Source organism: Erithacus rubecula, assembly GCF_903797595.1.
Source record: "Erithacus rubecula genome assembly, chromosome: 1".
Classification (NCBI taxonomy): domain Eukaryota; kingdom Metazoa; phylum Chordata; class Aves; order Passeriformes; family Muscicapidae; genus Erithacus; species Erithacus rubecula.
Window position 1 is genome coordinate 27,761,168 of NC_136658.1, and position 27,825 is coordinate 27,788,992.

At 45.3% G+C, this 27,825-nt stretch overlaps 3 protein-coding genes across 6 annotated transcripts in view; all 3 read right to left on the bottom strand.

Moving 5' to 3' along the window:
- Positions 1 to 410: 410 nt before the first annotated feature.
- Positions 411 to 10,149, bottom strand: LOC306808001 (C-type lectin domain family 4 member E-like). 2 transcript variants are annotated; one of them, XR_013775876.1, is made up of 8 exons: positions 9,774 to 10,149; positions 8,759 to 8,854; positions 8,228 to 8,320; positions 7,045 to 7,196; positions 6,694 to 6,824; positions 4,288 to 4,436; positions 3,088 to 3,292; positions 411 to 792 (listed from the first exon to the last, which is right to left on the bottom strand). XR_013775876.1 is itself a non-coding variant. In XM_079318081.1 (6 exons), the coding sequence occupies exons 1-6, from the start codon at positions 9,811 to 9,813 to the stop codon at positions 6,266 to 6,268; spliced, it is 672 nt and encodes a 223-aa protein (XP_079174207.1). In that variant the 5' UTR covers positions 9,814 to 10,149; the 3' UTR covers positions 6,212 to 6,265. The 2 variants fall into 2 exon arrangements, 1 of the variants encoding a protein (XP_079174207.1); XM_079318081.1 differs by lacking the exons at positions 411 to 792; positions 3,088 to 3,292; positions 4,288 to 4,436 and adding an exon at positions 6,212 to 6,425.
- A 2,021-nt stretch (positions 10,150 to 12,170) lies between these two features.
- LOC306803568 (C-type lectin domain family 4 member E-like) overlaps positions 12,171 to 27,825 on the bottom strand; it is a 138,274-nt gene continuing 122,619 nt past the window's right edge. The window contains exons 1-6 of one of the 3 annotated variants that reach the window (XM_079309139.1): positions 16,846 to 17,350; positions 15,833 to 15,928; positions 14,397 to 14,489; positions 13,922 to 14,073; positions 13,573 to 13,694; positions 12,171 to 12,869 (exon numbers count right to left, since the gene is read on the bottom strand). In XM_079309139.1, coding sequence (XP_079165265.1) covers positions 12,722 to 12,869; positions 13,573 to 13,694; positions 13,922 to 14,073; positions 14,397 to 14,489; positions 15,833 to 15,928; positions 16,846 to 16,885 — 651 coding nt within the window. In that variant the 5' untranslated portion in view covers positions 16,886 to 17,350 and the 3' untranslated portion in view covers positions 12,171 to 12,721. Of the gene's footprint in view, positions 12,870 to 13,572; positions 13,695 to 13,921; positions 14,074 to 14,396; positions 14,490 to 15,832; positions 15,929 to 16,845; positions 17,351 to 27,825 lie in introns of those variants that run through there. The other 2 variants (XM_079309135.1, XM_079309133.1) reach the window with 2 other exon arrangements.
- Positions 18,094 to 26,611, bottom strand: LOC306806916 (uncharacterized protein; the record flags this gene model as incomplete). The annotated part of the gene is made up of 4 exons (XM_079316066.1): positions 18,094 to 18,112; positions 24,835 to 25,516; positions 25,849 to 25,919; positions 26,367 to 26,611. The coding sequence occupies 4 exons, from the start codon at positions 26,609 to 26,611 to the stop codon at positions 18,094 to 18,096; spliced, it is 1,017 nt and encodes a 338-aa protein (XP_079172192.1).

The following is a 27,825-nucleotide window of genomic DNA, read 5'->3' on the forward strand; positions in this document are numbered from 1 at the left end:
CTAGTGGAACTCAACATATAAACTCTTCCTGCTTCTCTCAGACTTGCTAAAGCAAGGGGAGTGTAGCACCATTTCAAAAATGTGAATAGCTCTGTATCCCCCCTGCACTCCTTTGGAGCTATAAGGAACCAGTTCAGCCTGTTGAATTGCCCCTGAAGGAAGAAAAGCTACTGGAACATGACTTTTAAAGCTGGTTATAATTGTCAGCAATACTGAGGAGCTTATGGAAGATGTTAAGGAGTATGATATGTTTTCCTTTTCTGAGAAAAGAGGCTTTTTACAAACCACAGGAAAACAGCAAAATTGGAACCACAGCAATGACAAATACAGTGAATGGTGACCATCAGCAGTAAATTCTACTCAAAGCGGAAGTGAGAATAATAATCAGTAGTATACAGAGCTAGTTTACTAAAACAAACTGATAAGAATCTGCTTTCCACAAAAACCCAACAAAATAAAATAAATTCCAGTTCACTATTTGCTTTGTGGTACAACAGACACTCTCAGGGCACGGTGAAGGTGGCTGCCCCCCAAGGGTCAGTGACCAGGAGCCAGCTGCAGTAACACAGCCAGCAGGAGAGCTGGGACCAGCCACAACACCTGAGTGAGGCAAGCAGGGCACACCTGTCACAACATCCAGGGTCCAGGTTGCTAGACAAGTCTTGAGGGATGAGGAAGGTCTGAGGTCAAGTATGGAAATCAGTCCTCAGGTCAGTGTTGTGTCCAGTGATGGTGACCAGGGTCAGACATATTCCAGTGGCTGCCAACGAGGTCCATTGTGATGAAGCACATCTGAAATCAAGTGAGGAAATCAGGCCATGGATCTGCAGCTAAATTAAGCTTGAAACACCTGTACAATTTTATTATTTTAATCCAGGGAAGCTTCTTTCCTTTCCTCACTTCCTGCAACCATTCAATCTCTACCCCAGATCGTCTCGTCTGTTCACCCTTAGTCTCCAGCACTGTGCACATGTGGGAGCTCCTAGGATTCTACAAATCATTATGAAGAAGTCCTGATCTGTCTTCAAGTAGCACACTTCAGTAGGAGAACCACAGCTTCAGGGAAAAGTTTTTGAAGCAGTACTCAGAAAATGTTCTTGTTTTGAGTAATTTGTCATCTCAGCACAGCGCAAGGCTCATTGGTCTGTGGAATGCACCAGTTTGAAATGTACACAGCCTTTGGGCAGTACCAAAGATGACTTCTGATCACTGAAAATTATTCTTTTCCTTTCTCTTTTTTCCCCTAATACTACATTCAAGCCAGTCTTTCAGTGTTGTGGTGCAATACTTCATTCAGTAGCAACCAGGGTTAATTGACAGCACAGATATCAACTGCGCAGAGTCTCTAGACAGGGACCCTGCATTTTGTGCTGCAAAAAGAGAGTCTTATGTATTATAAGTATGAAGAGATGTTATAAATATGCATTCTTATAAGCATGGGGAGGTGGATTGATATTTTTTATCAGTCTTCTTTTCAACACTTGTAACAGCTGGAAAAGGAAAAGTAGGAATCAAGCCTGTGAGCACAGCTCTGCCCTCCAGGATTAAGAAGAACACTTATATAAGAACTTGATTTTTGGTTTCTTGTGAAGTTTAGAAGTATGAGTTTGTTGAATAATCTGATGGTGTTAAAGGGCTGCTTTGGTTCTTCAGTAGGCATTTAGAATTTTTGGGGTAGCTACACTTAAAAAAAAAAAAAAAAGAAAAATACCCTGTGACAAGATCAGTAACTGAATTTAATACAAGATTTTGTTAAGGATGCAGGCAGAATAATTCTAAACTTCCATACAGGTATTTTTTACTGTGTCACTTGTGATTCATAGCTATAAGAGGCCTCTGGATAGGAAGAATATCTCTTCACCAAGATATTTTCTGAACACCAAAATATGACTGAATTCCCAGATGATGATGATTCAAAAATGAATCTGCAGGCAGAAACCTTTTCATAACTGGTCAGGAGGAATTTGACTCCTTTCTTTAAGGCCTGGGGATATCCACTCTGGACAAACCCTTCCCAGCAGCAGGCTGGTTCTTTCCCCATCTGGTCAGATGATCCCAGGAAGCAATATATCTCCTAAGCAGGCTTTGACTCATGAAAATGTGATTGTCTGTCATAAAGCCAATGCTCTGCAGTAGTTTTAAATGGTGTCAGAAGGGTGTGGTGTTCTAATGAATCTGAGAAGTGTTTTTGCATTGTACATGTGACAGAAGAGTTCGTTCTTGGCTTCCTCTCAAATCTGCCTTTTTCTGTGTGGGTCCCACTACTTCCTTTCCCAAAAGGAGTAATTTTGACCACAGAAGAGGAAACATTACTTCTCTTATTACCAATGAAACCAAGCAACCCCTTCCAATTTTTGACTTTCTCTGTTTCCTGTCTCCAAAATATTCTCTGTTCCAAACTTTCTCTGATTTCAGGTATGCAAAGGTTGTAAATTATTATCATTAGGAGAAGAGTTGGAACAGGAGGAAAATGTCATTTTAAAAACAGAGACATGTTAGGAGATAATAAAACTGGAAATAAATGTAAGAACTCAGGTGGAATTACAGCTACAGCAATGAGAAATGAGGATGATAATTTAAAGGAAAACTTTGATGGACAGCACAGGAAAGGCCTTGGTGTGTGTTTAATTGTTCTGAAAGATGTTGCCTTCATGCTGTGCTTTTGGAATTGGCAACTGTGTAGTGAGAAACAGCTGCTTTAGCTCATGTCAGAAGCAAAAGGGTGTTCAGGCAGTGAACTTACTTCCTTGATCCTTAGCTAGAATAAATTTGCAGACACCTCATGCATGTAAAATTGCAGCAACTCAATGCGCATGAGGATCTAAGACAGCAGGTGCCTCTCCTAGATTATTGAATGTCATGGCAGGAGCACTGCACTGGAGTGTGTTTACAGTGGTCTGTTTTGATTTCCAGTTGAAACAACCAGATCCATGTCCTGTTCTTAAATGCTACACTGAATTTCCTCTATATTAAAACATGGACTATAGCACAAGCCAATTTTATGATGCATTTTGAGATACTGAGCGAAGCAATTCCTTGCCTTATGGCTGTGTTTTCTTTTGCCAGTGAATGTTACAGAATTCTTACCTTGCTGTAGGGCCACTGATGCACCACAAGGGACTTCAGTGACAGAGTCAGAGGCTCTCTGCATCTCCTCCTGCTCACATGAATGTGGATCACAGTGACACCGAGAGAGTGCAGGTGACTTGCTGTGAGCTCGAGATGGTGCTGAAGTGCTGGACCTTATGATCAGCTGAGGCATTTCCAGGAAACCAGCAGATTGTCCAAAAGCCTGTCAAGATAAATGATTTACAATTAAGTAGCAGGATGTGAAAAAGCTTTCTCAGGAATGTAAAGTGATTCCATATAAAAATAAAAAAAAAGTTATTTCCTTGCAGCCAGGTAGAGACATAAAGGCTAAAACCCTAGGAGTTGTCTTAGACAGCATGAGATAAACAGTGGATAACCAGTGTGAACTGGACAACTGAAGTAGGGGTTGTGGATCTCTTGGATAACAAGAATCTTGCAAGGCCAAGAGTACCTGGTTTAGTACTAATAACTTACACAATACTGCTTAAGAAATCATTTCAGAAACACTGACTTTTAAAAGACAAAACAGATGTGTGTCCAGTGTTAGAACATCTTTAAATGCCATTTCTCTCTTTTACTTCTCCCCAACAACATTCTATGTTCTTCATCTGTGGTCTAGCAAGAAAAGGTAAAAGGAAACAAAATTCAAAAGGGAAAAAAAAGGAGTAAAGGTAGAAACAGTATGAGAGATAGCAGGAGTGCAAAGAAAATAAATAAGTGGAGAAATAAATGTTGTAAGGGGACATGAAAGAATCTGAGGTGGGATAAAACAGAAAAAGAACAGGAGTAGAAGTGCAATTCTCTGCTTTGTCTAAAAACTGAATTGACACCCTTGTCTGTTGGAGGAAAATTTAAACCCTTATAAAAAATAGTGTCTGCCATGAAAAGCGCACACATTTCACTTTATTTCATCACTTGGCTTGGCAAGGATCATCATTTATTAGAGAAAGTCAGGCATATCCTATAAAGGAAGACAGCTGTTAGAGCTAAACATAACAAGAACAGCATGCTCAGTGTACAGATATAATTAGTAAGTCTGACCATAAGAATCAATGCTGGATATCCTTCCAGCGTGGCTCCAATGATGTTTTTCCAGCTGAAGTCTGCATCTCAAAGACAGCATCATGAGTTTCCTGAAGGAAAACTAGAAGCTATCTCAGGTTTGAACCACAAGAGAGTTTTTCTGCAGCAGAGTACCTGCACTCTATGCTGTGTGTATTCTCACAAGTGAATGTCACTGCAGCTCCTTTCCTCAGACCAGAGTTCCTTTCCAAAGCAAAAGTTAATGTGCTGAGGAGTGGTGAACATCCAGGTCTTGTTCTCAGAGGCAGCTGGGATGTGTCCTCCTGAAAACAAGGACATCAGGTGTCATCATGAAAAATGCTATTCTGATAAACTTTGTGTCCTTCCCACCCACCCCCTGGGTTCAGTATGCAGGAATGTCCTTCTGAAGCTTTCTGAAAGTGCTGTACCTCATTGTCTATCTTCACCTCTGCCTCTTGCTATGGCATCTGCTGCCTCCTGAGTCAAGACAGACTTGAGAGGTAAAAACTCTTATCTGTTGGAGATAGGCACCTCCATCAGCCAAATCCATATTGAAGAGGGGATCAGGAACCTCCCTTAAGCAATTCTATAGGCAAACCCAGCATAATCTCCCAAGATCCCTCTTCTGTCATGACATCTCAAGAAAAGCTTTGTTTTCCAAATTTGGGGCAGGGAGACTGTTTCTAGCAAGTTACTTGCATTTTCTTGCAAGCCAATCTCCTGGCATGAGTTTTGCTCTGCACCATCAACCTTTCAGGAGCCAGAACTGCAGCACCCCTAAAACTGCTTGTAGAACATTGGTCACTCTCCATGCACCTTATCTGCCTCTTTTTCTTCCTTAAAACCCTGTTGCTGTAAGTTCCAGAACTGAACTGGGGGAAATAAAAAAGAGAAGTCCTTTGCAATGTTTGAGTTTGTGGTCATGTTGGATAAAAAGTAGTTTTCTCCATTATGAAAGTATCCAGCAACTTCAGAAACTAGGAGGCAAACACTTTGCAACAGCCAAACTTTTAGTCCAGTGGCTAAACCAGAACCTGGAAAATACACTTCTTCAGGCAGAAATGACAAATATTTGTGCTCAGATTTCTGATGGAAAAAAAATCACCCAGAACTGATTTTTTCAGGTTGTATTTTTAATCCCCAACTGGAAACTCCCAGCTCCTCAAAGAGTATGGATATCATCGATGAAAGAGAGGAACATATAGGCTGGAATTTGGGAAATTTTAGGGAAGTGGAGCATTACTCAAGACTTCTGTGTGTCTGATTTGCAGTGATGCCTCTGGTAGGGGTGTGAAATTTCTTTCACATTAGAAATTTCTCCTTGAGGGGCTCTGGCTTTTATCCTGCTTGTTACATTTAATGGATTTCTCTCCTCTTCATTGCCATGCCTCATCCTCCACATCTCAGCAGAATCTCCAAAATCCATCTTTTTTCTGCTACATCCTGGGCAAACTGTGGCTGGCACTGAACACTATACAGCCTGCTCTGTTTCTGTCTTCACAAATGATTCTCCAAAGTGTTCAGGACTTTCCTCACATGCTCTACAGATGAACATTACTTTGTCCTTCTCCTGCCAGTCCAGCACACTCAGCAATATTCTCATCTATAGGTGTCAAACACACTGAAAAGTTAAAATCTCTGTGTTGGGAGAGTGGATTATGGAAATCTGGGACATGTCACTCAGAAGACATCCACATGCAAAGAGCAGAATTACATTTATTAGATTTTTTTTTTTTTTAAACAAATCAACACGCAGTGTGCAGAAGGAGAAGGAAACACTACAGCCATAAATAATTTTTCCCTTCAGGGAAAAGGGAACTAGGACACTCTGCTGAATGCTCTTCTTTCAAATTCTGCTCCAGTGATGTAAAGGACAACTATCCTTTCATGAAACAGTGATGGTCTTTTCCACATCATTGAGATATTGGGCTGGACCAGGAGTCAAAGGAAGTGATGGAAAATTAGAACCTTTTTTTCTGAAGGAGAGTGGCAAGATTCACAGTAAGTCCTTCACATCAGCCCGAGCTATTTCATCCAGAGCTGATCTCCAGCCTGTAGAGAGCCTGTAGATGGATGCAGGGGCACAAGCTGGGAATTGAGGTGCTTTGAAGCTCAGATTTTATGTCCTTCCTCAGAGAAGTTTGACTGCCTGTTCACAAATTCGATAGCAACTTGTGAAACAAAGGACATTATTCCAGTTACTGTAAGTGTTGGGGTCTGTGTTTCCTTTGACATGAATTGCAGCACATTTTTCTGCAAAGAGTAAATTGGGCTCCCCAGGCTTCCAGAACCTGTAAAAGAAAGTTCCTCTATTGGAAATGCACTAGCATGCATGACAGTGGATGTGGAGTCACCTCAAACAGTTGTGGAAAAGGAAAGCCACTGCAACAGAAATCAGGAGCCATAGTTTTGACTAGAAAATTATTTATGTTTTCTGACTTCCAGAGCAGCTGAAGATAGAAATCGCCCTCTGACATATACCTGCCTTACACAATGAATTGGTCACTTAGATTGAGGGCATGAATTATAGGGCTGACCTCACCCCACCAGGATACTCACATGGGTGTATTTTCATATGGAGTCTGATCCACCCACTGCCACTGCCCATTTTCATAAGCAGCTAAGCCTATGTAGTATTTTGTTTCATAGACATTAGTAACCTTTTCTTTTGTCAAGTTGAAGAGGAACTCCTGGAATAAAGCACAATGTCCATGAGGTGTAGGACTGAGCACAGGGAGGCATCAGGAGTCCCTGTGGGATGGGGCTGGTGACAGAGAGGGGCTGGTGCTGCAGAGGTGCAGACAGGACATTCCCCCTCCCCTGCAGGACAAGGAGGGGCTCTGAGTCTCCTCCAGGGCCCAGCACTGTGTCTCTGCCTGCTGGCTCCCTCTCCCAGCCCTGTGCACCCACCTGCTCTGCCTTGCTGTTGATCACCACTAGCTGGGAGCCCATCCCAGTGCAGTTCTGCTCACTCTCAGCCCATGACATCGTGTCAGGGGACAGGTAATAGCAGCTTGCTTGAAAGAATCTCCAGCCCTTTGGGCAGCATGTCCAACTATCCACTGTAGGGGAAAAAATCCTGCTTTTGAAGAAGATATGCTGTCCTTCATCACTGTGAGTTCAGTGTAGGGTCACAAGTGTTAGGAGTGGGGTTTGAACCCCTTAGTCTGGATAGAGGTAAATGTTTTTTCTGCTCTCCACAACTAATGGAGAAAAGCCTGGCAGGTTCCTGTCACAGGACTCTTGCCTGAAGGAGCCTCATCCTATTCTTTGTCTGTCCTGCCATGTCCATGAAACCTCTTTTGGTGAGAGACATGGTTTCTGCCTTATGCTCCTTGAGGAAGCAAGATGTAGCTGGCTTTCACTTGTCTAAAAACCCTTATATCAGACAAGTGTTGTTCAAGCTCTCAGCTCATGCAGACTGAGAGGACTTAGAGCAAACTGCTCTGACAGCCTTGCTGCCACCACAGGCAGTTCTTACACAGCCAGCTTATCCAAGAGATCTGCCTTATGCCTGGAGATTCAAATGATGGATTAAAAATTGCAGTTATATTCTCACAAAACATGAGGCTGCATGAGAAGGGATATCTGACCTGGGTTTGGGAAGTTGAACTACAAGCATTCCAGCACTCCACATTACCATCACTTCATGTGTGACTGCAGCTCAGCTACCCAGCTATTCCAAACTAAACATCATCCTCCCTCCTCTGTCCCTCACACTGACCATCATGCTTGTGTGAACAGGCAGTAAGCCAGCACAGAGAGTGGAGCTGGATTGAACCAGCCAGTGTAAAAGCACTTTCATCAAGATCAGTAGACCAGATTTGCATTAGAGGTGTTGCATGAGGGGAAGAGTAGAAAGGTTGGTAAAATGTAGGTATGGAATGACCAACCCCCTTTCGCTAGCCGGGAGCATGTTTTCATAGCATCCTAAGTAAAAATGTACAATACCGTGTTTTCTTCCCACAACTTCCCAGATTGCTTCCTTAAAACAATCCACTTGTGACTGACAGTGATATTCCCCACCTCAAAGGCTTAGGGAAAACCAGACTAAATTTTGTTGAAGTCCTTTGTTTTGCTCAATATAACTCACTATTTTCTGCAGAACTGCTGGGGACACAATACCAGTCTGTAGAGTTCTGGAGGAGAGTCTTGTACTGGCCATAGCTTCCATCAAGTAAAGCCACTGAGAAGAGAAGAAAGCAAAGGAAAATGCTATTGTCATCCTTTCCACCTCATGAATGAGCAACTTGTGCTATGCTCCACCTTCTGCTTTGAAGGCCCAACACTGTTAACCTGCTATGAAATCTGGATTGATCAAGGAGGGGAGAACAGCAGGGTACTTCTCCCACTACCAGTCACTCCTTCCCTCAGAAGAACTTCTCTCACCTCTGCAGGCTGAGAGAATGATTTCCCAGCTGAAAAACCTGGATTAGAAATCATCTGAGATGGGACAAGGGAAGGGCCAAAGAAGTCATAGGACAAGCGAATAGGAGAGGAGAAGCCTATTTTGCTGAAGGCCATTTTTCTGCTGGCAGAGGGTCAGAAATATGGGTTTTCCACCTGAATAAAGGCAGTAATCAGAGCCTTCATCCCAAGGGAATTAAGAAACCCTGGAACTCACCAAGGCAGATGGTCACAAATGCAGCTTTGATTGCAAGACCAATCATAAGGAAGACCCAGATGTTCAGCCAGGAGCAGCTTCTCTCTTCTGCTGGGGCTGAAAAACACAAAGCAAGAGTGAGCATGTCTCTGCCCAGAGTTGGGGCAGGACAACCTGGGGGCTCTGCACCCCAACACCCTGCTGGTCCCTGGTTCCATGGACTGGGAAGCCCCACAGGTGCTGGAAGCAGGTCCTGCTGCCTGTCACTAGCAGTGCCTCAGATCCACAGAGTACAGTAACACAGGGGCTGCCCTGAGGCTGCTTTTTTATTTCCCTCTTTATCACAAGACCTGCCTGCATTGCACCCAAACCTCACTCCCCCTCTGTTCTGTCAAAACCTCATTTGTGCTCAACACATCTTCATTGTTGCCTTGCATTACCCCTGTCTTTGACTGAGTGGTCTTCTGGCTCTCCCTTATTTTCCTCTCTCTTTAGAGCTTCTTTCTCTCACTACTTGGTCTTTGCCTCTATACCCTGAGCCCCTTTCTGCAATGGCACAGTTCCCCAAAGGAGCAACTGTCCAGCTCAGGGTGTGCACAGCCAGAAACATAGAAGGGATTGTTTCCACGGGGGGAAAAGGCACTTGGCAGCTTTTGGGAGAGCCCTGGCTGGGTTCTGCTGTGAGATGTGAGAGATGGGAGCTGGGACTTGTGCTCAGTGTGATGCAGAGAACTTTTCCAGGGGGAATCACAGAAGGATAGCACCCTTCAGCCCCACTGTTTAGAGACAATCCACTGAAGGGAATAGCAGAGCATGGTCTGCCTCTACTTCCACTCCCCCTGGCTCCAGGAAAAAGGTCATCCTGCCAGCCTGGGCACTGCCCAGTTCCCAGATCTGATGTCTTCCTCTTGTCCTAAACCCAATCTCCTGAGAGGAGGTTGGCCACTTTCCCATGCCCATGATCCATCCTAGCCCTGTCTTCCCCAAATTCCTCCTTTGACAGGAGGACAGAAAGGAAGGAAGGTTTGTGGCTTACCTGCAGTTCCAGGACTGACTCTCCCTTGGTCATTCATCATCTCTACAAGAGGATCACTCTTCTCCAAGGGTCCCTGTTACCAGTGTGGCCACAAGCACAGCCTCCCTCCTGCACAGGGCACCTCCCACACTGCTGAGGGGCCTGCACAGGCTCTAATCTGATGAGGTGAAACAGCATATCCTGGGTGTACCCCACAGCATGTGGAAATTGGGGAATTTTCATCATTTCTTGGCCAGGACATTTCACAAGATGCTCATTGCAACACAAACTCATTGAGGCAAAGGAAGACAAAAGAAGGGGAGCACCACTGCAGCTCACATAATCTCCCTTTGCACAGCCTCAGGCACTTCCATAGCTCATCCATGGCCTTCCCTCTCTGCTGCCTGCTCTTTCCTGCTGAAAATACATACATGGGCAGGTATATTTGCCATTTGCTAGCAAAGGCACAGCCTGCAGAAGGGAACCAAAAATGACAGGAAAGCACATCTGTGACTCAATCTTGGCAGTGCCCATGTGCAACCTGAGTCCAGAAATGCAGAGCACAACAGAGAACTTGCCAACACAGTTTTGACCAAACTCCACTGAAAGAGAGGATGGAGATTTGGGCAGAGGTGTTCCATATGCCCTGTGATTTTGGGGCTGGAGGCCAGGAAAGATCACTGGATGGTGACAGATTCTCTCTGCATGATTAATCATGAATTTTTCCTTGGTGTGACCTAAAAAAGCTGCAACTTTTTATTTGGTGGTTCTAGCACTTCATGAGGCAACTCAAATAAAACTCCTGCCAGACAGTGTGCCTGAGGATAAAGAATTACGACTGCTCATAGCAATAGCACAGGCATTTCAGCTGAAGCATCAGAAGATCAGGACATAGAACTGCTTACAATGAGGACAAGCCTGACCTCTCTGTAGAAGACATCCTCTGATTCTGTACTTGTGTGCACAACAAGCTGCAGGCACAATAGGACCCTCCATTTCTAAACACCTTTGTGCAACTAATGTTCACAAGCTCTCTCCCCACATAAATGTGCATTCACATGACTTGTGCAACCTCCAGTCTCCCACCAGCCCCCAAGGAAGTGCAGTTGCAAGAACACCTCCCCTTTGTGGAAGCAGGGCTTCCCCTGGTCCCACACACCTCCCGCTGCACATGTAGGGTTCGTGAGTATCCACACCTCTTCCAGCAGCCTGGGAAGCACATGTGGAAGCACAGGCTCACATTGTCACACTGCAGAATTGTGGGTCTGTGCCTGCTGCACCCCTCAGTGCCATGAGCAAGGTCACCCAGAGCACTGAGCTGCCAAGGAGCTTCTTACAGAGAGAGGTGGCCAAGTTGCAGAGCACCCTGAGCTCCATGGCTACTTCCTTTCTTCCAACTTCTTTCTCTTTCTCTTTTTCTTTTCTTTTCTTTTCTTTTCTTTTCTTTTCTTTTCTTTTCTTTTCTTTTCTTTTCTTTTCTTTTCTTTTCTTTTCTTTTCCTTTCTTTTCTTTTCTTTTCTTTTCTTTTCCTTTCCTTTCTTTTCCTTTCTTTTCTTTTCTTTTCCTTTTCTTTCACTTAGAATTTTATGCTTCATCTAGACTTTGTTTTTCACACATTTCTTGTGTGCCTCAGAAGCCTTTCCCTAATGCTCTGGTTCCTCTTAGGCTGATTGTCCTGTTCTTCTTTAACAGCTGTGGTTTGGGGCAAATGCCCCTCAAATAGTTGCAGCTATTCAATTCACACAGCTGTGTGCGTTCACACTCCTACTTCATCACTTGCTGCTGTCCAGACCACTGGAAGAGGGCAGAGCCATCTCAGGCCCAAAGAATCTGGGAAGAGCGCAGTGGTCATGTTCTCACCACAGGACTCTCAAGTGGCATCAGGGAAGGAGTTATTTCTGCATGAGATACACATCTGCGCTGTGAAGCTGGAGAGCACCAAGACACCAGGAATGGGAAGGGAGAACATTTGCAGCACTGCTCTTCTCCAGTTCCCTGATGCCACCACCAGGCTCTCCTGACAACTGCTTTCTCACTGCTACCTGTGACACTTATTCACATCTGCTTGTGTAATTGACTGTATTCTGCGGAATTAATTCAAATTCCTGCAAGTTTCAGTAATACAGCAGTAGAAATAGCCTTGCTGGAGGGATTTTTTGCAAATGAATATAGTAATAGGAAAAGGGGGAATGGCTTTTAATTGACATAGGAAATATTTTGACTAAATATTAGGAAGGAATACATGACTGTGAGGTGGTGAGGCACTGGAACCAGCAGCCCATAGGATCTGTGGATGTCCCATCCCTGAAATGTTCAAGGTGTGACTGGACAGGGATATGCGTGATATGAATGATCTGGTGGAAGGAGTCCTTGCCCAAGACCTAGGGGCTTGAAACAAGACTATCCTTACAAGTTCCCTCCAACCCAAACCATCCCATGATTTGCAGATTATACTACTGCAGGACAGAGATGGAAAAGGAAAGAGAGGTATGAACAGAGAGCACAGAGCCTTTTTCATTGGTCTGATACTGTATTTTGTCTTGCGTAAATTTTTATATTTTTTTCAGCAAAACCAGGACAGCTAGAGGATATTCTGTGTATGACTAAAAAAAAAGCAAACACCTCTACTCAGGGAAACCAAGGACATTGAATCTCTGGATACCTGAGTTCCATTCCTGTGCCTTCCTCCTGTAGAACTCCGTATCTTTTGAGTCAGAGGATGCTGGATCCTCTCAGAGAGAAGAGGACACAATAACTCAGGACCTGCTTGAATGAGCCTGAGCCTTCCTGTGTCCCCTGAGTAGCCACATACACTGGGGATGCTGGATAAAGCTTATCTAACTTCCACACACACATGGTCCACCTACAAAGTGAAGATCTGTCAGGGCTCCTCACCCGTCCCAGCCCAGCCAGCGCTGTTCCCAGCTTGCTGCTCAGCTCCAGCTTTTCTCAGGGCAGGGGTATTTCCATCACACAATTACTGCTGCAGCTTCACAAATTCGATAGAAATTCCAAACTGATGTGACATCATTCCAGTTGTTGAGAGTTTTTTCAGGATTGTGGATTACAGTGCAGTTTTCATCCTGGTGATTATTTGGTTCTCCTTCTCGCCAGAACCTGGGACAGAGACAGGTTTGTTACTCTCCAGTGTCCACTATAAAGCACTGCTGGAAAAGGCCACAGTGGCATGCAAACCTTAACGGAAGAGACAGAAATTCCCAGTGCTGATTTGTCAGTAGAAGCAGTGCCCTTGCTCCCATTCCATATCCCACTGGCAGCAGTGTCACATAGAAACCTGCCTCCTTCCTACAGCCTTCCAGCACAACAGGGACCTGCTCCATCCTGCTGGGGGGAACTGATCACCACCACTCATCCCAAGGACCTCACACCCAGCAGAGGCCCCTGCCAGCCTCCAGGGCAAGACACAGCAAGGACAGTCCTGGTGCTCTCTCCCTGTGCCCCATCTCTTTCCCTGCATTTCAGCACAGGCCATTTTGTGCATACAAGTGCAGTGAAAGCAGAGGCTGGTTGTCAGGGTTCTGAAGGGTTCTTGCTGCCCGCAAGGTGAAATTTTTCCTAGGTCTCCAGCATTGATTTCCATGTAATACAACGATTGATTTCCATTCACAACAAATATCCGGCACAGATGTGTCATGGGAACCTGGTGTCCTACACAGCCCAGTCCTGCTGTATCTTTGATGTCTCACAAGGAAGTGTGGTGACAACCCCCTCTCATGCACCAGCAGATCCCCTGACATCTGTCCTTATTTCTTTCCCTACCAGGAGTCACATCAAACACTCTTCACCCAGAGATACTCACGCTGTTATCACATTATATGGAGTCCTGTCCACCCACTGCCAATGGCCCTCCTTGTCCTTAAACAAACCAATGTAGTAATTCTTTCTTTGTGGATATTGTTTTATCTGCTCGGAGAGGAATTCCTGGCAATCAGAAAGAGAGTGCAATGTCCATGAGGTGCAGGACTAAGCACAGAAAGGCATCAGGAGTCCCTGTGGGATGGGGCTGGTGGTAGAGGGGGGCTGGTGCTGCAGAGGTGCAGCAGGACATTCCCCCTCCCCTGCAGGACAAGGAGGGGCTCTGAGTCTCCTCCAGGGCCCAGCACTGTGTCTGTGCCTGCTGGCTCCCTCTCTCAGCCCTGTGCACCCACCTGCTCTGCCTTGCTGTTGATCACCACTAGCTGGGAGCCCATCCCAGTGCAGTTCTGCTCACTCTCAGCACAATTCATCCTATGAAGGGACAGGTAATAGCAGCTTCTTTGAAACCTTCTCCAGCCCTCTGGGCAGCACATCCACCCTCGGTCTGTGCAGGGAGAGAATAAAGAGATGAAGGTTTCTAACAAGGGATGGTAAATGCAGAGATCTCAGTTTTCAGGGACAGTCCTCAAGTCTTCCTAATGTCTTTTCCTGACAGAAAGGGGTTGAAAAAAGAGGGATAGGCCAGCCATTTCTTCCCATTGCTCTGTTGTATGATGAGTGAGCTTTGTGTCCTCAAAGCCATGGTAATCCTTGTAAGGGGGTCTCAGATCTTGACAATGTTCTTTTGGTGATGTGGATTGATTTGTCCTGGCACAGTCTCTTTGAGGCCTTTAGCCCCAAGGAAGAGGGGACATTGTGAGCACTGACCTGTGCCTTGTGGCACTGCTGAGTCACACTTCCACTCTGAGAACTGCTGCTGCAGGGCTCTGGGCTGCTCACTGCTGTGCCTGAAGAGAAACACTGCAATGGGAGAGGAAAGGCAGCAAGATTACCCCTTCCTGCCAGCTCCTCACACAGCATCTCTGGCTCCTTGACTTTCCTACCACCATTTCCACACCAAGCATTGTCCCAGCTGTCACCTCTCCTGGCCCAAACCAGTGACACAGCTCCCATCCCAGCCAGAAAGACACCCCCTTCCCAGTCAGACAGCAGAAGCATCCCTGGAAGCACATCCCACTGAGGACATGCCACACACATGGCAGGATTGATCCCACCCAACCACAGCCACTCTGCCATGCACATTCCTACAGCCCAGCTGCCAGTCTACAAAGCAGCCTCTCACTGTCACACTTTGTCTCTTTCTAAACTACACATCATCAGGCATTTGGAGGAGTGTCCCATCAGCTGGGCCTGTTCCAGCAGCAACACACAGCCCAGGTGCAGGTAATCCCATCCAGCTGGGTCTGCTTAAACCAGGGAGAGCACAAACGCCTCGGACTTCCTAGCTCCACTTTGTGGGGAAAGTCACCTGTCACCTGTTGTTGACAGGTCAGAGCCATAGTCCCAAGGACTTACTAGGAATTTACACACTCAGAAGTATGGATTAGGACCTGATCAGTGTGTGTTTAAGAATCCAGATGCCTATTTTCACCAGTCATGTAATTTAAAAATATTTTTACTTCTGAGCAGAACAATCCTAGTGGTTTCAATGGCTCATGAGTGCATTCTACAACAGAAGAAGGTTCAGACGACATGGGCAAGGGCAATGCCTGACAGACCACCCCCACTGCCAATAAAGGTGAGTTTATCCCTACACAAAATAAAGGATGAGAAGAGAGATGACTTTTGGGTTAGTTTAGATGAGGGATTTGACCTGCTGTGGAACTGCTCATCTCTATGGGGATACAAAAGGGTCAGTGTCTTCCTTGATTAGCCATGAAAGCTCTGTTTGCTCAGAGACACTGTTACTGCCTCAGCCTTCCTGAGGAAGCAGAATAGGAAATCATTCGCTCACAGTCCTCTGGAAACCCTTCCATCAGACAAGTGTTGTTCAAGCTCTCAGCTCATGCAGACTGAGAAACTTAGAGCAAACTGCTCTGACAGCCTTGCTGCCACCACAGGCCGTTCTTACACAGCCAGCTTATCCAAGAGATCTGCCTTATGCCTGGAGATTCAAGTGATAGATTAAAAGCTACAGCAATGTTCTCACAAAATTAGGGCTGCATTAGCAGGGATATCTGACCTGTGCTTTGGTGAAGGCAATTTGCTTGTCTGCAGAGGGTCTGGAATATGGGTTTTCCACCTGATCAATGCAGTCATCAGAGCCCTTAGTCCCGAGGGAATTATGAAACCCTGGAACTCACCAAGGCAGATGGACAAAAAGGCAGCTTTTATGGCAAGAGCGAAAATAAGGAAGACCCAGATGTTCAGCCAGGAGCACCTTCTCTCTTCTGCTGGGGCTGAAAAACACAAAGCAAGAGTGAGCATGTCTCTGCCCAGAGTTGGGGCAGGATAACCTGGGGGCTCTGCACCCCAGCACCCTGCTGGTCCCTGGTTCCATGGACTGGGAAGCCCCACAGGTGCTGGAAGCAGGTCCTGCTGCCTGTCACTAGCAGTGCCTCAGATCCACAGAGTACAGTAACACGGGCTGCCCTGAAACTGCTACTGTATTTCCCTCTTTATCACAAGACCTGCCTGCATTCTGTCCAAATCTCCCTCCCCCTCTGTTCTGTCAAAACCTCATTTGTGCTCAACACATCTTCATTGTTGCCTTCCATTACCCCTGTCTTTGACTGAGTGGTCTTCTGGCTCTCCCTCATTTTCCTCTCTCTTTCGAGCTTCTTTATCTCACTACCTAGTCTTTGCCTCTATACCCTGAGCCCCTTTCTGCAATGGCACGATCCCCCAAAGGAGCAACTGTCCAGCTCAGGGTGTGCACAGCCAGACACATAGAAGGGATTGTTTCCACGGGGGGAAAAGGCACTTGGCAGCTTTTGGGAGAGCCCTGGCTGGGTTCTGCTGTGAGATGTGAGAGATGGGAGCTGGGACTTGTGCTCAGTGTGATGCAGAGAACTTTTCCAGGGGGAATCACAGAAGGATAGCACCCTTCAGCCCCACTGTTTAGAGACAATCCACTGAAGGGAATAGCAGAGCATGGTCTGCCTCTACTTCCACTCCCCCTGGCTCCAGGAAAAAGGTCATCCTGCCAGCCTGGGCACTGCCCAGTTCCCAGATCTGATGTCTTCCTCTTGTCCTAAACCCAATCTCCTGAGAGGAGGTTGGCCACTTTCCCATGCCCATGATCCATCCTAGCCCTGTCTTCCCCAAATTCCTCCTTTGACAGGAGGACAGAAAGGAAGGAAGGTTTGTGGCTTACCTGCAGTTCCAGGACTGACTCTCCCTTGGTCATTCATCATCTCTACAAGAGGATCACTCTTCTCCAAGGGTGCCCATTACCAGTGTGGCCACAAGCACAGCCTCCCTCCTGCACAGGGCACCTCCCACACTGCTGAGGGGCCTGCACAGGCTCTAATCTGATGAGGTGAAACAGCCATATCCTGGGTGTACCCCACAGTATGTGGACATGGAGGAACTCCCATCATTAACTTGACAGGACATTTCACACAATATTCACTGCAACACAAACTCATTGAGGCAAAGGAAGACAAAAGAAGGGGAGCATCACTGCAGCTCACACAATCTCCCTTTGCACAGCCTCAGGCACTTCCATAGCTCATCCATGGCCTTCCCTCTCTGCTGCCTGCTCTTTCCTGCTGAGGGTCCATGTGTGTGAAAATACATACATGGGCAGGTATATTTGGCATTTGCCAGCAAACGCTAAACCCACTGAACACAGCCTGCAAAAGGGACCCGAAAATGACAGAAAAGTACATCTGTGACTCAGTCTGGGCAGTGCTCATGTACAGTCTGAACACAGAAATGCAGAGCACAACATTTTAATTCCACTGGAAGAGAGGATGGTGCTTTGGACATAGGTCTCCACTATGCCCTGTGTTTTTGGGACTGGAGGCCAGAAAAGGTCCCTGGATGGTGCCAGCTTCTCTCTGCATGACTGATCATGAAGTTTTCCTTGGTCTGGCGTGAAAGAGGTGCTAGTTTTTTATTTGATGGTTTTAGCACCTTGCAAGGAAACTCAAATGAATTTCCTGCTGGATAGGGTGCCTAAGGATACCCGTAAGGTTAAAGAATTCCACTTGATCTCATAGTCCTCTGAACAGACTTGCATGGTATGCTGCTCATACCAATAGCAGAGGTATTTCAGCTGAAACATCAGAAGATCAGGGCACAGAACTTCTTACCAGTGAGGACAAGCCTGAGCTCTCTGTAGAAGACATCCTCTGATTCTTTTCTTTTGTGCACAACAGGCTGCAGGCATGGGCAGATCCTCAATTTCTAAACATCTTTGTGTAATTAATGATCAATTACGAATTAATATTAAATTAAAGCTCTCTCTCCACATAAAATCATATTCATATGGTCTTTGCAACCTCCAGGCTCCCACCAGCCCCCAGGAACCCAGCTGCAAGAACACATCCCCTTTGTGGAAGCAGGGCCTCCCCTGGTCTCACACACCTCCCGCTGGACATGTAGGGTTCATGAGCATCTACACCTCTTCCAGCAGCCTGTGAAGCACAGGTGGAAGCACAGGGTCACGTTTTACACACTGCAGAGCTGTGGGTCTGTGCCTGCTGCACCCCTCAGTGCCATGAGCAAGGTCACCCAGAGCACTGAGCTGCCAGGGAGCTTCTTACAGACAGAGGTGGCCAAGTTGCAGAGCACCCTGAGCTCCATGGCCACTTCCTTCCTTCCCATTTCTCTCTCCTCTCTTGCAATCTTCTGCTTCATCTAGACTTTGTTTTCACACTGTTTCTTTTGTGTCTCTGAAGACTTCCCCTAAAGCCCTCGTTACTCGTAGGCTAATGGTCATGTTTTTCTTTAACAGCTGTGGTTTGGGGCAAATGCCTCCTCAAATAGTTGCAGCTATTCAATACACACTGGTATTTGCATTCATGCTCCTACTTTATCCCTTGCTGCCATCTAGGCCATCTGACGTACATGAAGTGGAATGGGGAAGGCTGGAGAGGACTCCAAGTGCATAGAACAGCAAATGTGCTCGTGTTCAGAAATGAACTTGCTGGAGGATGTTCTCTTTCATTGGTGATGGTAGTTTCTCCCTCAACCTGAATCCCCTGAGCAGTTCTGCTTCCCAGTTCTCTTGAATTCCAAATGATTTGGAAGGAAAGACTTACGTGTGACAGTGACATAAGGGAAGCAGCCTGGACGAAATACTATCAAAGCAAAAGGCAGAAAGCACAGGAGAAGTGCTGGCAGCATGGAAAATACAGGGAGAAAGAATTAATGCCAGAGAATGTTATACCCACTGTGCCTGGTTGCTTTGTCCTCTCACCACCTGAAAACCAGCCCCAAGCCCCAGCAGTGTCTGAGGGCAGCTCACAGAGGCAGCTTTCACACTCTGCAACTTTGTTTTCACCATTGATGTTGAAATAATTCCAGAAGGATACTGGGGGTTCCTTATCATGGAGATTCATGAGAGAGGTTATGGAGGTCCCAAGGATGAGGATGGGCTCTGCTGGCTCTCACTCTCTGCAATTTGGCTGAATTGCTGGGGAAGTAGAATTTGGGTGCCAGCTTGTCTGCAGTAATTGGGAGATGTTGGGAGGCAGGAGCATTTCAGAAGGCAGCAGGACAAAAGCCAGGATCACAACCAGAGGCTTCAGGAGGGCAAGCACTGGACAATTTGAACATTTGTTTGCAAGATTCCCTTGGGAAGACTCCCACTTAGATGACATGTTTCTGCATTGCTCAACACCCTGTGGGAGCCGTGTCCTCACTTTCCAAGACATCTGTTCAGCCAATATGTGGGAGCAACAACTTAGAGAGCTCTCCAGCCCATTGTGCAGCACCTCCAGTGTCACCTGGGCAGCAATTGCAGGACACAGATTGAACGTGCCCAAGACAGAGAGGGAATATGGACCTTTTTTCTGAGAGTCCCCAAAGGCATGGGGACAATGCTGGATTGTTCTCTGCAGGTTGTTCCTCAGACAGCTGACCATATCACTGCCCATGTGTCCTCATAAGCAACAAAATGGCAAATCTCATTTCAAAGCCTGTCTTTGCCAGCAGTAAGTGCGAGAAGGTTGCTAGGCCTTGACAAGGCAAATGGAGCTTCTTTGGGATGGACATCCTTCCTGTGAAGAGAGGCTGAGTTAGAACTGTTCAGACCAGAGAAGGGAGGAATGATACCAACATCCTGACCATCTGTCTTCTGCACAATATTCCCTCTCAGCAGAGTGGGGATGCAGGCTGCAGCATTCACACCAATTTCAAAACCCCTCTGTGTGTAACTGCTGGCCTCCCCCTTGACCTCAGCATGAGGTTTCCTCTGTCAGGCATTTTATGCTTCAGCTTCAGATCTTTGGAGACAATGGCTCTCATTGCTGTGGGAGATTGTTTCAACCCTGCTGTCCTTCTGCCTTCTGGAGGATGACAATACAGGCTTCCACTTTTGCATTAGTCAGTTTCCCATGGTTCCAGAAGTAGAGATGTGTTACCCTCCAATACAGCCTCGTCAAGTCTTGCAGTCAAGTATAAGCTCCACTACATGGGGTCTCAGGGCTCAGAGGGACATGGAGACAGACTCTTCAAGATCCTGATTTAACCCAAACTCCCAGGATGAATCACCCTTGTTCTCCTCTTGCTCTGTTCCCACAGGCATCAGTCTGACATGGCATCCTGCCTTCTTCCTACAGCAAAGGTGGGGAAACCGTGTCCAGACCAAGCAGGGGGTGCTGCTGACTGCAGGCTGACCCCAGGAGTGGACACCCAGCAGAGGGACCTGCTGGTCAGCTCTGTCCTTCATGGGCTGAGCACCTTCAGCTGGCTTCACCACAGCAGGCCGGACCCTCCTGTGCTGGCATGGCCCTTGGCTGGAGGAGGGAAGACAGGAAATCTCTTCCTTGTCCTGTTTGTGTGCTAAGAGTTATTGAAGAGGGGAGGCCTGAAGGGAATTCCTGCATGGCAAAAGCCAGAAAGGCGTGGGAGTGTTGCTGAAGACCGAGACAAGGCAGGTCCTTGCAGCTTAGGCTGATGTTGGGAGAAGCTGTGCACTGCAGAGCCTGGTTTCTAGGTCAGGATGGAGAAGCCCTCACTCACAGGGCCAGGAGGATGGGTTGTCACTGCTCCCCATTCTTCAAATGACAGCCTGGTAAGCCAGGTATGAGCTGGCTCCATGAGTTCTCCTCTCCTCCATGTTTCAGGAACAAAGGCTCAGCCCAGGACTTCTGTTCAGGAAGAACTCTCAAGGAAGATGGAGAACGATTCTATGAAGTGAGAGGACACAGTCAGATCACCAAAGTGGAGCACCTCTGTGTTTCCTGTGTTCCTTTTGCTCCCTATCCTGTTTTACAGGCTGTGTTCAGAAGGAGGCAGAGCATGGACTATTTAATTCCAGTAGTGCAAAGACAGAGTCTAATGGGGAGGAAAAGTTAGCAACAAGTCAAAGAGCAGAAACTGCCATGAAAACTATAGAAGGGACAATCCAAGAGGCCAGGGGACAAGCTGGGATGATAGTGATCTGGGAACTCGAGAAATTATCTCAAAACAAGAGAAGATTAAACCCTTGGAAGGCTAATGCGTGCAAATGCACAGTGGACAAGGAAGTCACCATGAAAATAAACTCTGAGGGAAGTTAAAATCCCGCTTTGCAGGGACAAACTTGACCCCCCCCTAAAACTCTGTAAAACAGACTTTTCCAGCAACGGGTCTCCAGGGGAGGCTGATTGTCTCTGGGTCTAGATGTGTGACTTAGGGGGAAAAAAGGATATTGTACTGTTGTGCTCACTGCCAGAGTACTGGGCTTAGGAAGAGCCAGTAGGGAATGGGAGGAGGGTGATGAAAAGAGAGAGAAATGGTGTAAAGGAATGGGTTAAGTAGGAATTGTAAGGAAAGGCAAGGCTTTGAATTGGGGGCAGAGGAAAAGCACTGGAAGAGGGGAGAGGCATCTCAGGTCCAAAAAGCCTGGGAAGAGCACGATGGCCATGTTCCCACCACGAGAGGCATTAAGGGACATTAATACAAGTGGCATCAGGGAAGGAGTTAGTTCTGCATGAGATACACATCTACACTGTGAATGTGGAGAAGACCAGGACACCAGGAAAGGGAAGGGAGGACATTTGCAGCACTGCACTTCTCCAGTTCCCTGATACCACCACCAGTCTCTGCTGACAACTGCTTTCTCACTGCTACCTGTGACACTTCTTCACATCTGCTTGTGTAAATGACTGTATCCTGTGGAATAGTCAAATATTATATAAAATAAGTCAATAAATATTAATAAATATTATTGATAATAATATTAATAATAGTATTAACAATTTAAACAATTATTATTAATAAATTATTAAATAAATATAAGTCAAATCCCTACAAATGTGAATACTATAGCAGTGGAAATAGCCTTGTTGAGAGGGACTTCTTACACAAGAATGAAGTGATAGGACAAGGGTGAATGGCTTTAAACTGGTAGAGGGCAGGTTTTGATTAAATATTAGGAAGGAATACATGACTGTGAGGTGGTGAGGCACTGGAACTGTTGCCCGATGCCCCAAACAGAACACAAACTAACAGAGTTAGTTTATGCGGTGCTTTATTCAGGGCCCGGGGAACCTGCGGACTAGCGTCCAAAGTCAGGATCCCACAGCTCCCTTTTTCCATCAGGTTTTTATACCTTTTTACAAAGTGGTCTACGTGCAGAAATACACATTCTTCAAAACAATACAGATACATAAATCTTGCAGGTATCATTCCTAAAAGTTATAAATTCTGCATGCTTGTCTACTTAGAACTATAGGCTACCCCCCTTAATCCCCCTTGTATGTTTGCCCATCACCAGAACCCTTTATTTATTATTATTATACTTTAGCCTTATCTTGAAAGTTTCTAGATGTCCTATATGCCCTACTAAATCCTTTGATTATTGTTTTCACAGTTCTAAATGTTCTATATGCTCTACTAATTCTTTTCACTATTGTTTCACAAGGTAGGTTCTCAGGGCCTGTCCGAAAACTGCAGTTTTCTAAGCCTTAGCATGACTACTACTATATCTACATTAGTCCTTTTTCTCATTATTTCGGTATCAACTCCCCCCTTTTGAGCATTCTTCAGATTTTCTGCAAGGATGCTCAATTCTTCAAGTTGTGGTTTCTATGTAGAACGGTGAGTCTTCTTTTCGAGTTGGCAGGATTACTTCTTTCCGGGTCAGTGCTCTCATGACACGGCGAGTATTAGTTCCTTCTCTGGCAATCATTCCTAAAAGACATCTATACATAATCATGCATACTACAATAATTAATACAATCATTATTACATATTGTACAATTGATGATATCCAACCAGAGACTTGGATTACTAGGGAGCTAAACAGTGCTCCTACCCAGTTATGTTCAGCTTCCTCCTGGACTTCATGCACTTTTGTTTCAATTTGTTCCAATTGACTTATGTCCTTTTCTACTTCTTCTGTGACATTTGGGATATGTATGCAGCAATGATCAACCTTTCCTTGGAGGTATCCACAGACTCCATGTTCTTTTAATAAAAGCAAATCTAATGCCATTCTATTTTGGATTGTCATTCTTGTTGTTGCCTGCAATTGTAAATTTAGATCCTTAAATCCTTTCTTTTTAACTGTAGCTAACCTCTCAGTTTGTCCTAGTAATTTGTACAGCATCTCCCGGTTTCTATATGTAGAAATTGGTGCAAACAAGGATTCCAATACCCACCCAAATTTAACTCCTGATGAGGGTTCATGCCATTCATCTTCATTTCCCTGTCCTAGTTCTTCTGCTACTTTATTTGTTTCTCTCTTTGCTCGTGACTGCATCTCTTTCTTCGTTAATTTAGACTGTTTCCAAAAAGGACATAATGTGGGAACTCCTAAGGTAATTTGTGTTACAGGCCCGTCTAATGGCAAATGTGTTGTCCATTGTCCATGTCCCATAATCCATACTAAATTTCCTGGACTCCTGATAGTTGTATCCTTACAGCTCAAAGTTTTACCCTTCTGGTCCTGCGGGAAAGCACTTCCTTGAATTGTATGGTTAAGTTTTCTACACTCACAACTCCATTTTATAAGCATTCTGACCGGTGCCAAACTAATTTGATTCTCTGGAGTGTCACAGGTGAGAATTTGGGTGCAGTTCCAATTTTCTTTTGTGGCGCTCAAAGTTTTTGTAGAAGTGCTGGTTTGAGATACTTCTGTGTGAGTGGCATTTCTGCTTCCCGTCCATTGGACACACCAATTAACTTGTCCAATGTAACTGTAATGTTCTAATATGCTGGGGCCCCATACCGTTTTCCAACTGTCCCACGAGGATTCCTGCCGGGATGAGTTCTGGCATATCATTTCATAATAGCTTTCATTTTTAGGTATTCTTTTCTTTTGCCAATGTGGTATAAAACATTCCCACTTAGCATCTTCAGGTTTTACTTTTCCCCCTGTCGCTAATTGAATTCCCCAATCCCTAATTTGTCCTAACCTTCCATGGCTAATTAGACAATCCTTATAGGTTAATATTCTTAATGTTTCTCCAACCTTTTCCCATATTACTTCAATTTCGATTTTATCTCGTAATTTTAATTCACAACTTCCATTCTTACCTCTTTTTATTAGGGGTAAATTTCCTACTGGAATCACTCCCCAAGGGATTGGTTCCCCTGCAGCTTGTGGCAGAGGTAAACATGCCGTTATTTTTGATACGTTTTGTATTTGTCCAAAATCTCGAATTAACCCTACTACTAAATTTTGTTGTTCCTGGTTTCTCTGTAGTGCCAGGCTTGTATCTCTCAATCCATTCCACATATTTACTCGTGCACTGACTGGTATTACCTGCACCGAGTACCCCCTTCGGGTTTTATTTGCCTTTAAAATACCTACATTTATGTCCCCATAATCAAAGTTTTCTCTAATCCACACAATGCATGAGAATTGTCCTACCTGATCAGCTTGCATATGAGATATTGTCAATGTGGTGTTACCTCTTTGCTGTTCCATATCCCAAAATGTCACGATTCCTTCTGTAAATACTTCGTCTGTGGTGATTTGTCTCCAGGCTACCTTTACTTCTTTTAATCCAGCTCTCTGGTTGTCAGAAAACAAACAGGTTAAATTTATTCCCGCACCTTCTGGCACCATTACATCTGGCTCCGGAACTGTAATTTTAACAAATGCTTCTCCCACCTGCATTATACAGACTAATGTTAAAAGAACTAAGTCCTTGCCCTGAACACCAGCTTTGTTGCAGACAGAGGCTGTACTTCCCATCTTGACGGGACTTTCTTGATTCGAGTGTAGTGAATCCAGTTGTCGATCCCTTGGACTTTCACTGCCGTGTAGGTAGTCATGATCACTTGGTGAGGACCGCCCCATACTTCTTTCAAGGGTTCTGTATTCCAGTTCTTTACATATACTTGATCTCCTGGCTGGATGTCATGGACAGGATTTTCCAAGGGCAGAGGCCGGTTCCACTGCAATGCTCCCCGCAGCGCTGTAAGGACTTTATTTAAAGACAAAATGTAACTCAACAATACTTGATCTCCTACTAAGTGAGGGTCCCCTTTGTAAGTTGCAGCATGATATGGCTTGCCATACAAAATTTCGTATGGACTTACTCCTATCTTTTCTCTGGGTTTAATCCTGATTCTTAGCAAGGCTAGAGGTAGTGCCTGGGGCCACTGTATCTTTGCTTCCTGACAAATTTTCTTAATCTGCCCTTTTAATGTCTGATTCATCCGTTCTACCTGGCCACTAGATTGTGGTCTCCAGGGCGTATGGAGATCCCAAGCTATTCCTAATACTCTGGCTACCTCTTGGACTACTCCAGCTACAAAGTGAGGTCCCCTATCTGAGGACATTCCTAATGGGATCCCAAATCTAGGAATGATTTCTCGTAGTAAGGTTTTAATTACTTCCTTTGCCTGGTTAGTCCTGCACGGGAAAGCTTCCGGCCACCCTGAAAAAGTACACACATACACCAGTAAATAACGGTACCCTTGTGCTTTTGGTAGCTCTGAGAAATCTATTTGCCAATAGTCTCCTGGTTGCGGCCCTACTTGTAACTTTCCTAGTTGTATTTGCCTTCGTGTCACTGGGTTATTTTTAATACAGACAGGACACGTGGCGTTAATCCGTTTTGCCATTGTTAACATCTGGTTGGAAATCACCTCATGTTTTAAAAATTGTACCAATGCGTCTGCTCCCCAATGGCACTTGTTATGTTCGATTTCTAAAATTGTTTTCATTACTTTTGTTGGCAGTAGAACCTGACCTACAGCTGTGACATACCATCCTTTTTCATTCTTCTGGGCCTGGAGAAATTGAGCAAGCTTCTCATCTTCATGTGTATACCATGGTTTCTGCTCAAGAAAAGAAGTTGCAGGGTTAATTCGCACTGGCAATAAAGCTAATTGTGTCCATACCTCTCGGGCAACCTGTTTGGCAACTCTGTCAGCCAACTGGTTTCCTTGGAACGCTTTTCCCTCTTCCTTTTGATGTCCTTTTACATGCATCACTGCCACTGCCTGAGGTTATGCACTGCTTCCAATAGTGCTAATATTTGTTCTTTGTGCTTAATTTCTGATCCTTGAGAATTCAACAGTCCTCTTTCTTTCCATAGTGCTCCATGTACATGTATTACTCCAAAGGCGTATTTTGAATCAGTCCAAATGTTTACTCTTTTCCCTTGACTCAATTCTAAGGCTCTCACCAGAGCATGTATCTCGGCTTTCTGGGCTGAAGTTCCCGGGGTTAAAGCTTGAGCTTCTATTATTTGTGTCAAAGTCACTACTGCATATCCCGCATACCTGGTTCCGTTTTCCACAAAGCTGGATCCATCTGTAAACAGTTCCCATTCCGGATTCTCCAAAGGCTCGTCTTTCAGGTCCTTCCGGCTGGCATACACCTGTTCAATGATTTCTACGCAGTCATGTGTCAATTCGCCTCCTTCTTCCTGGCTGCTGCTCCTAAGAAATTCTGCTGGGTTGAGATGATTAGTTATTTTTAATTCAATGTCATCTTGTTCTCGGAGAAGTGCCTGGTATTGTAACATGCGGCTTGATGAGAGCCAATGCCCCCCCTTTTATTCCAAAACCGCAATGACCATGTGGGGAACAAATACTTCCATCCTTTTCCCCAGAGTCAATTTTCTGGCTTCCCGAATTAGAAGCACTGTTGCTGCCACAGCTCTAAGACAACCTGGCCATCCGGCACTTACAGTGTCTAGCTGCTTTGAGAAGTACCCCACCGGGCGCTTCCATGAGCCCAGTTTTTGGGTGAGCACTCCTATTGCCAGTCTCTGTCTCTCATTTACGTATAGTTGAAAAGGTTTTGTAAGATCTGGCAATCCTAGTGCTGGGGCTTCCTTTAAGGTTTGTTTCAGACTCTGGAATGCTTTTTCTTGAGTTTGTCCCCACTGAAACACAGGGCTTTTGGCTGCCTCATACAGGGGTTTTGCTTTTAGTCCAAATTCTGGGATTCACAAACGGCACCACCCTACCATGCCCAAAAAGGATCTTAACTCTTGTGGATTTCGTGGTGTGGGTATGGTGCAAATTGCTTGTATTCGATTAACTCCCAACTTTCGCACCCCTTGTGAAATTTCGCAGCCTAGGTAAATTACTTGGGTTCTTACCAGCTGAGCTTTTTCTTTCGATACTCGGTATCCAGCTTGTCCCAGCATATTAAGCAATCCAATAGTGAGTCTGAGGCAAACATCCTTTTCTGTGGAGGCTATAAAGATGTCATCAACATATTGTAGGAGAACATATAAGAAAGGTGATTCTTTTACCTGAGTCGTCTTCCATTCTTCTAACTCTCGAGCCAATTGATTTCCAAAAATAGTTGGTGAGTTTTTGAATCCTTGTGGTAGACACGTCCAGGTGAGCTGCTTCTTGCGTCCCGTGTCTGGGTTCTCCCATTCAAAGGCAAAGTATTTCCTACTTTCAAGTGCCAAGGGGATACAGAAAAATGCATCTTTCAAATCAATCACTGTGAACCACTTAAACCTTTCCGACACAGCTGTCAACAATGTATACGGATTAGCTACTACTGGGTGTATATCTTTAGTGATGTTATTAATTGCTCTTAAATCTTGAACTAATCTATACTTACCATTTGGCTTTCTGACTGGGAATATCGGAGTATTGAATTCTGACTCACATTCCTGTAAAATTCCCAAGCTAAGAAATTGTTCAATCATGGGTGCTATTCCTATTCGTGCTTCCAATTTCAAAGGATATTGTCTTACCTTTACTGGGGAGGCTC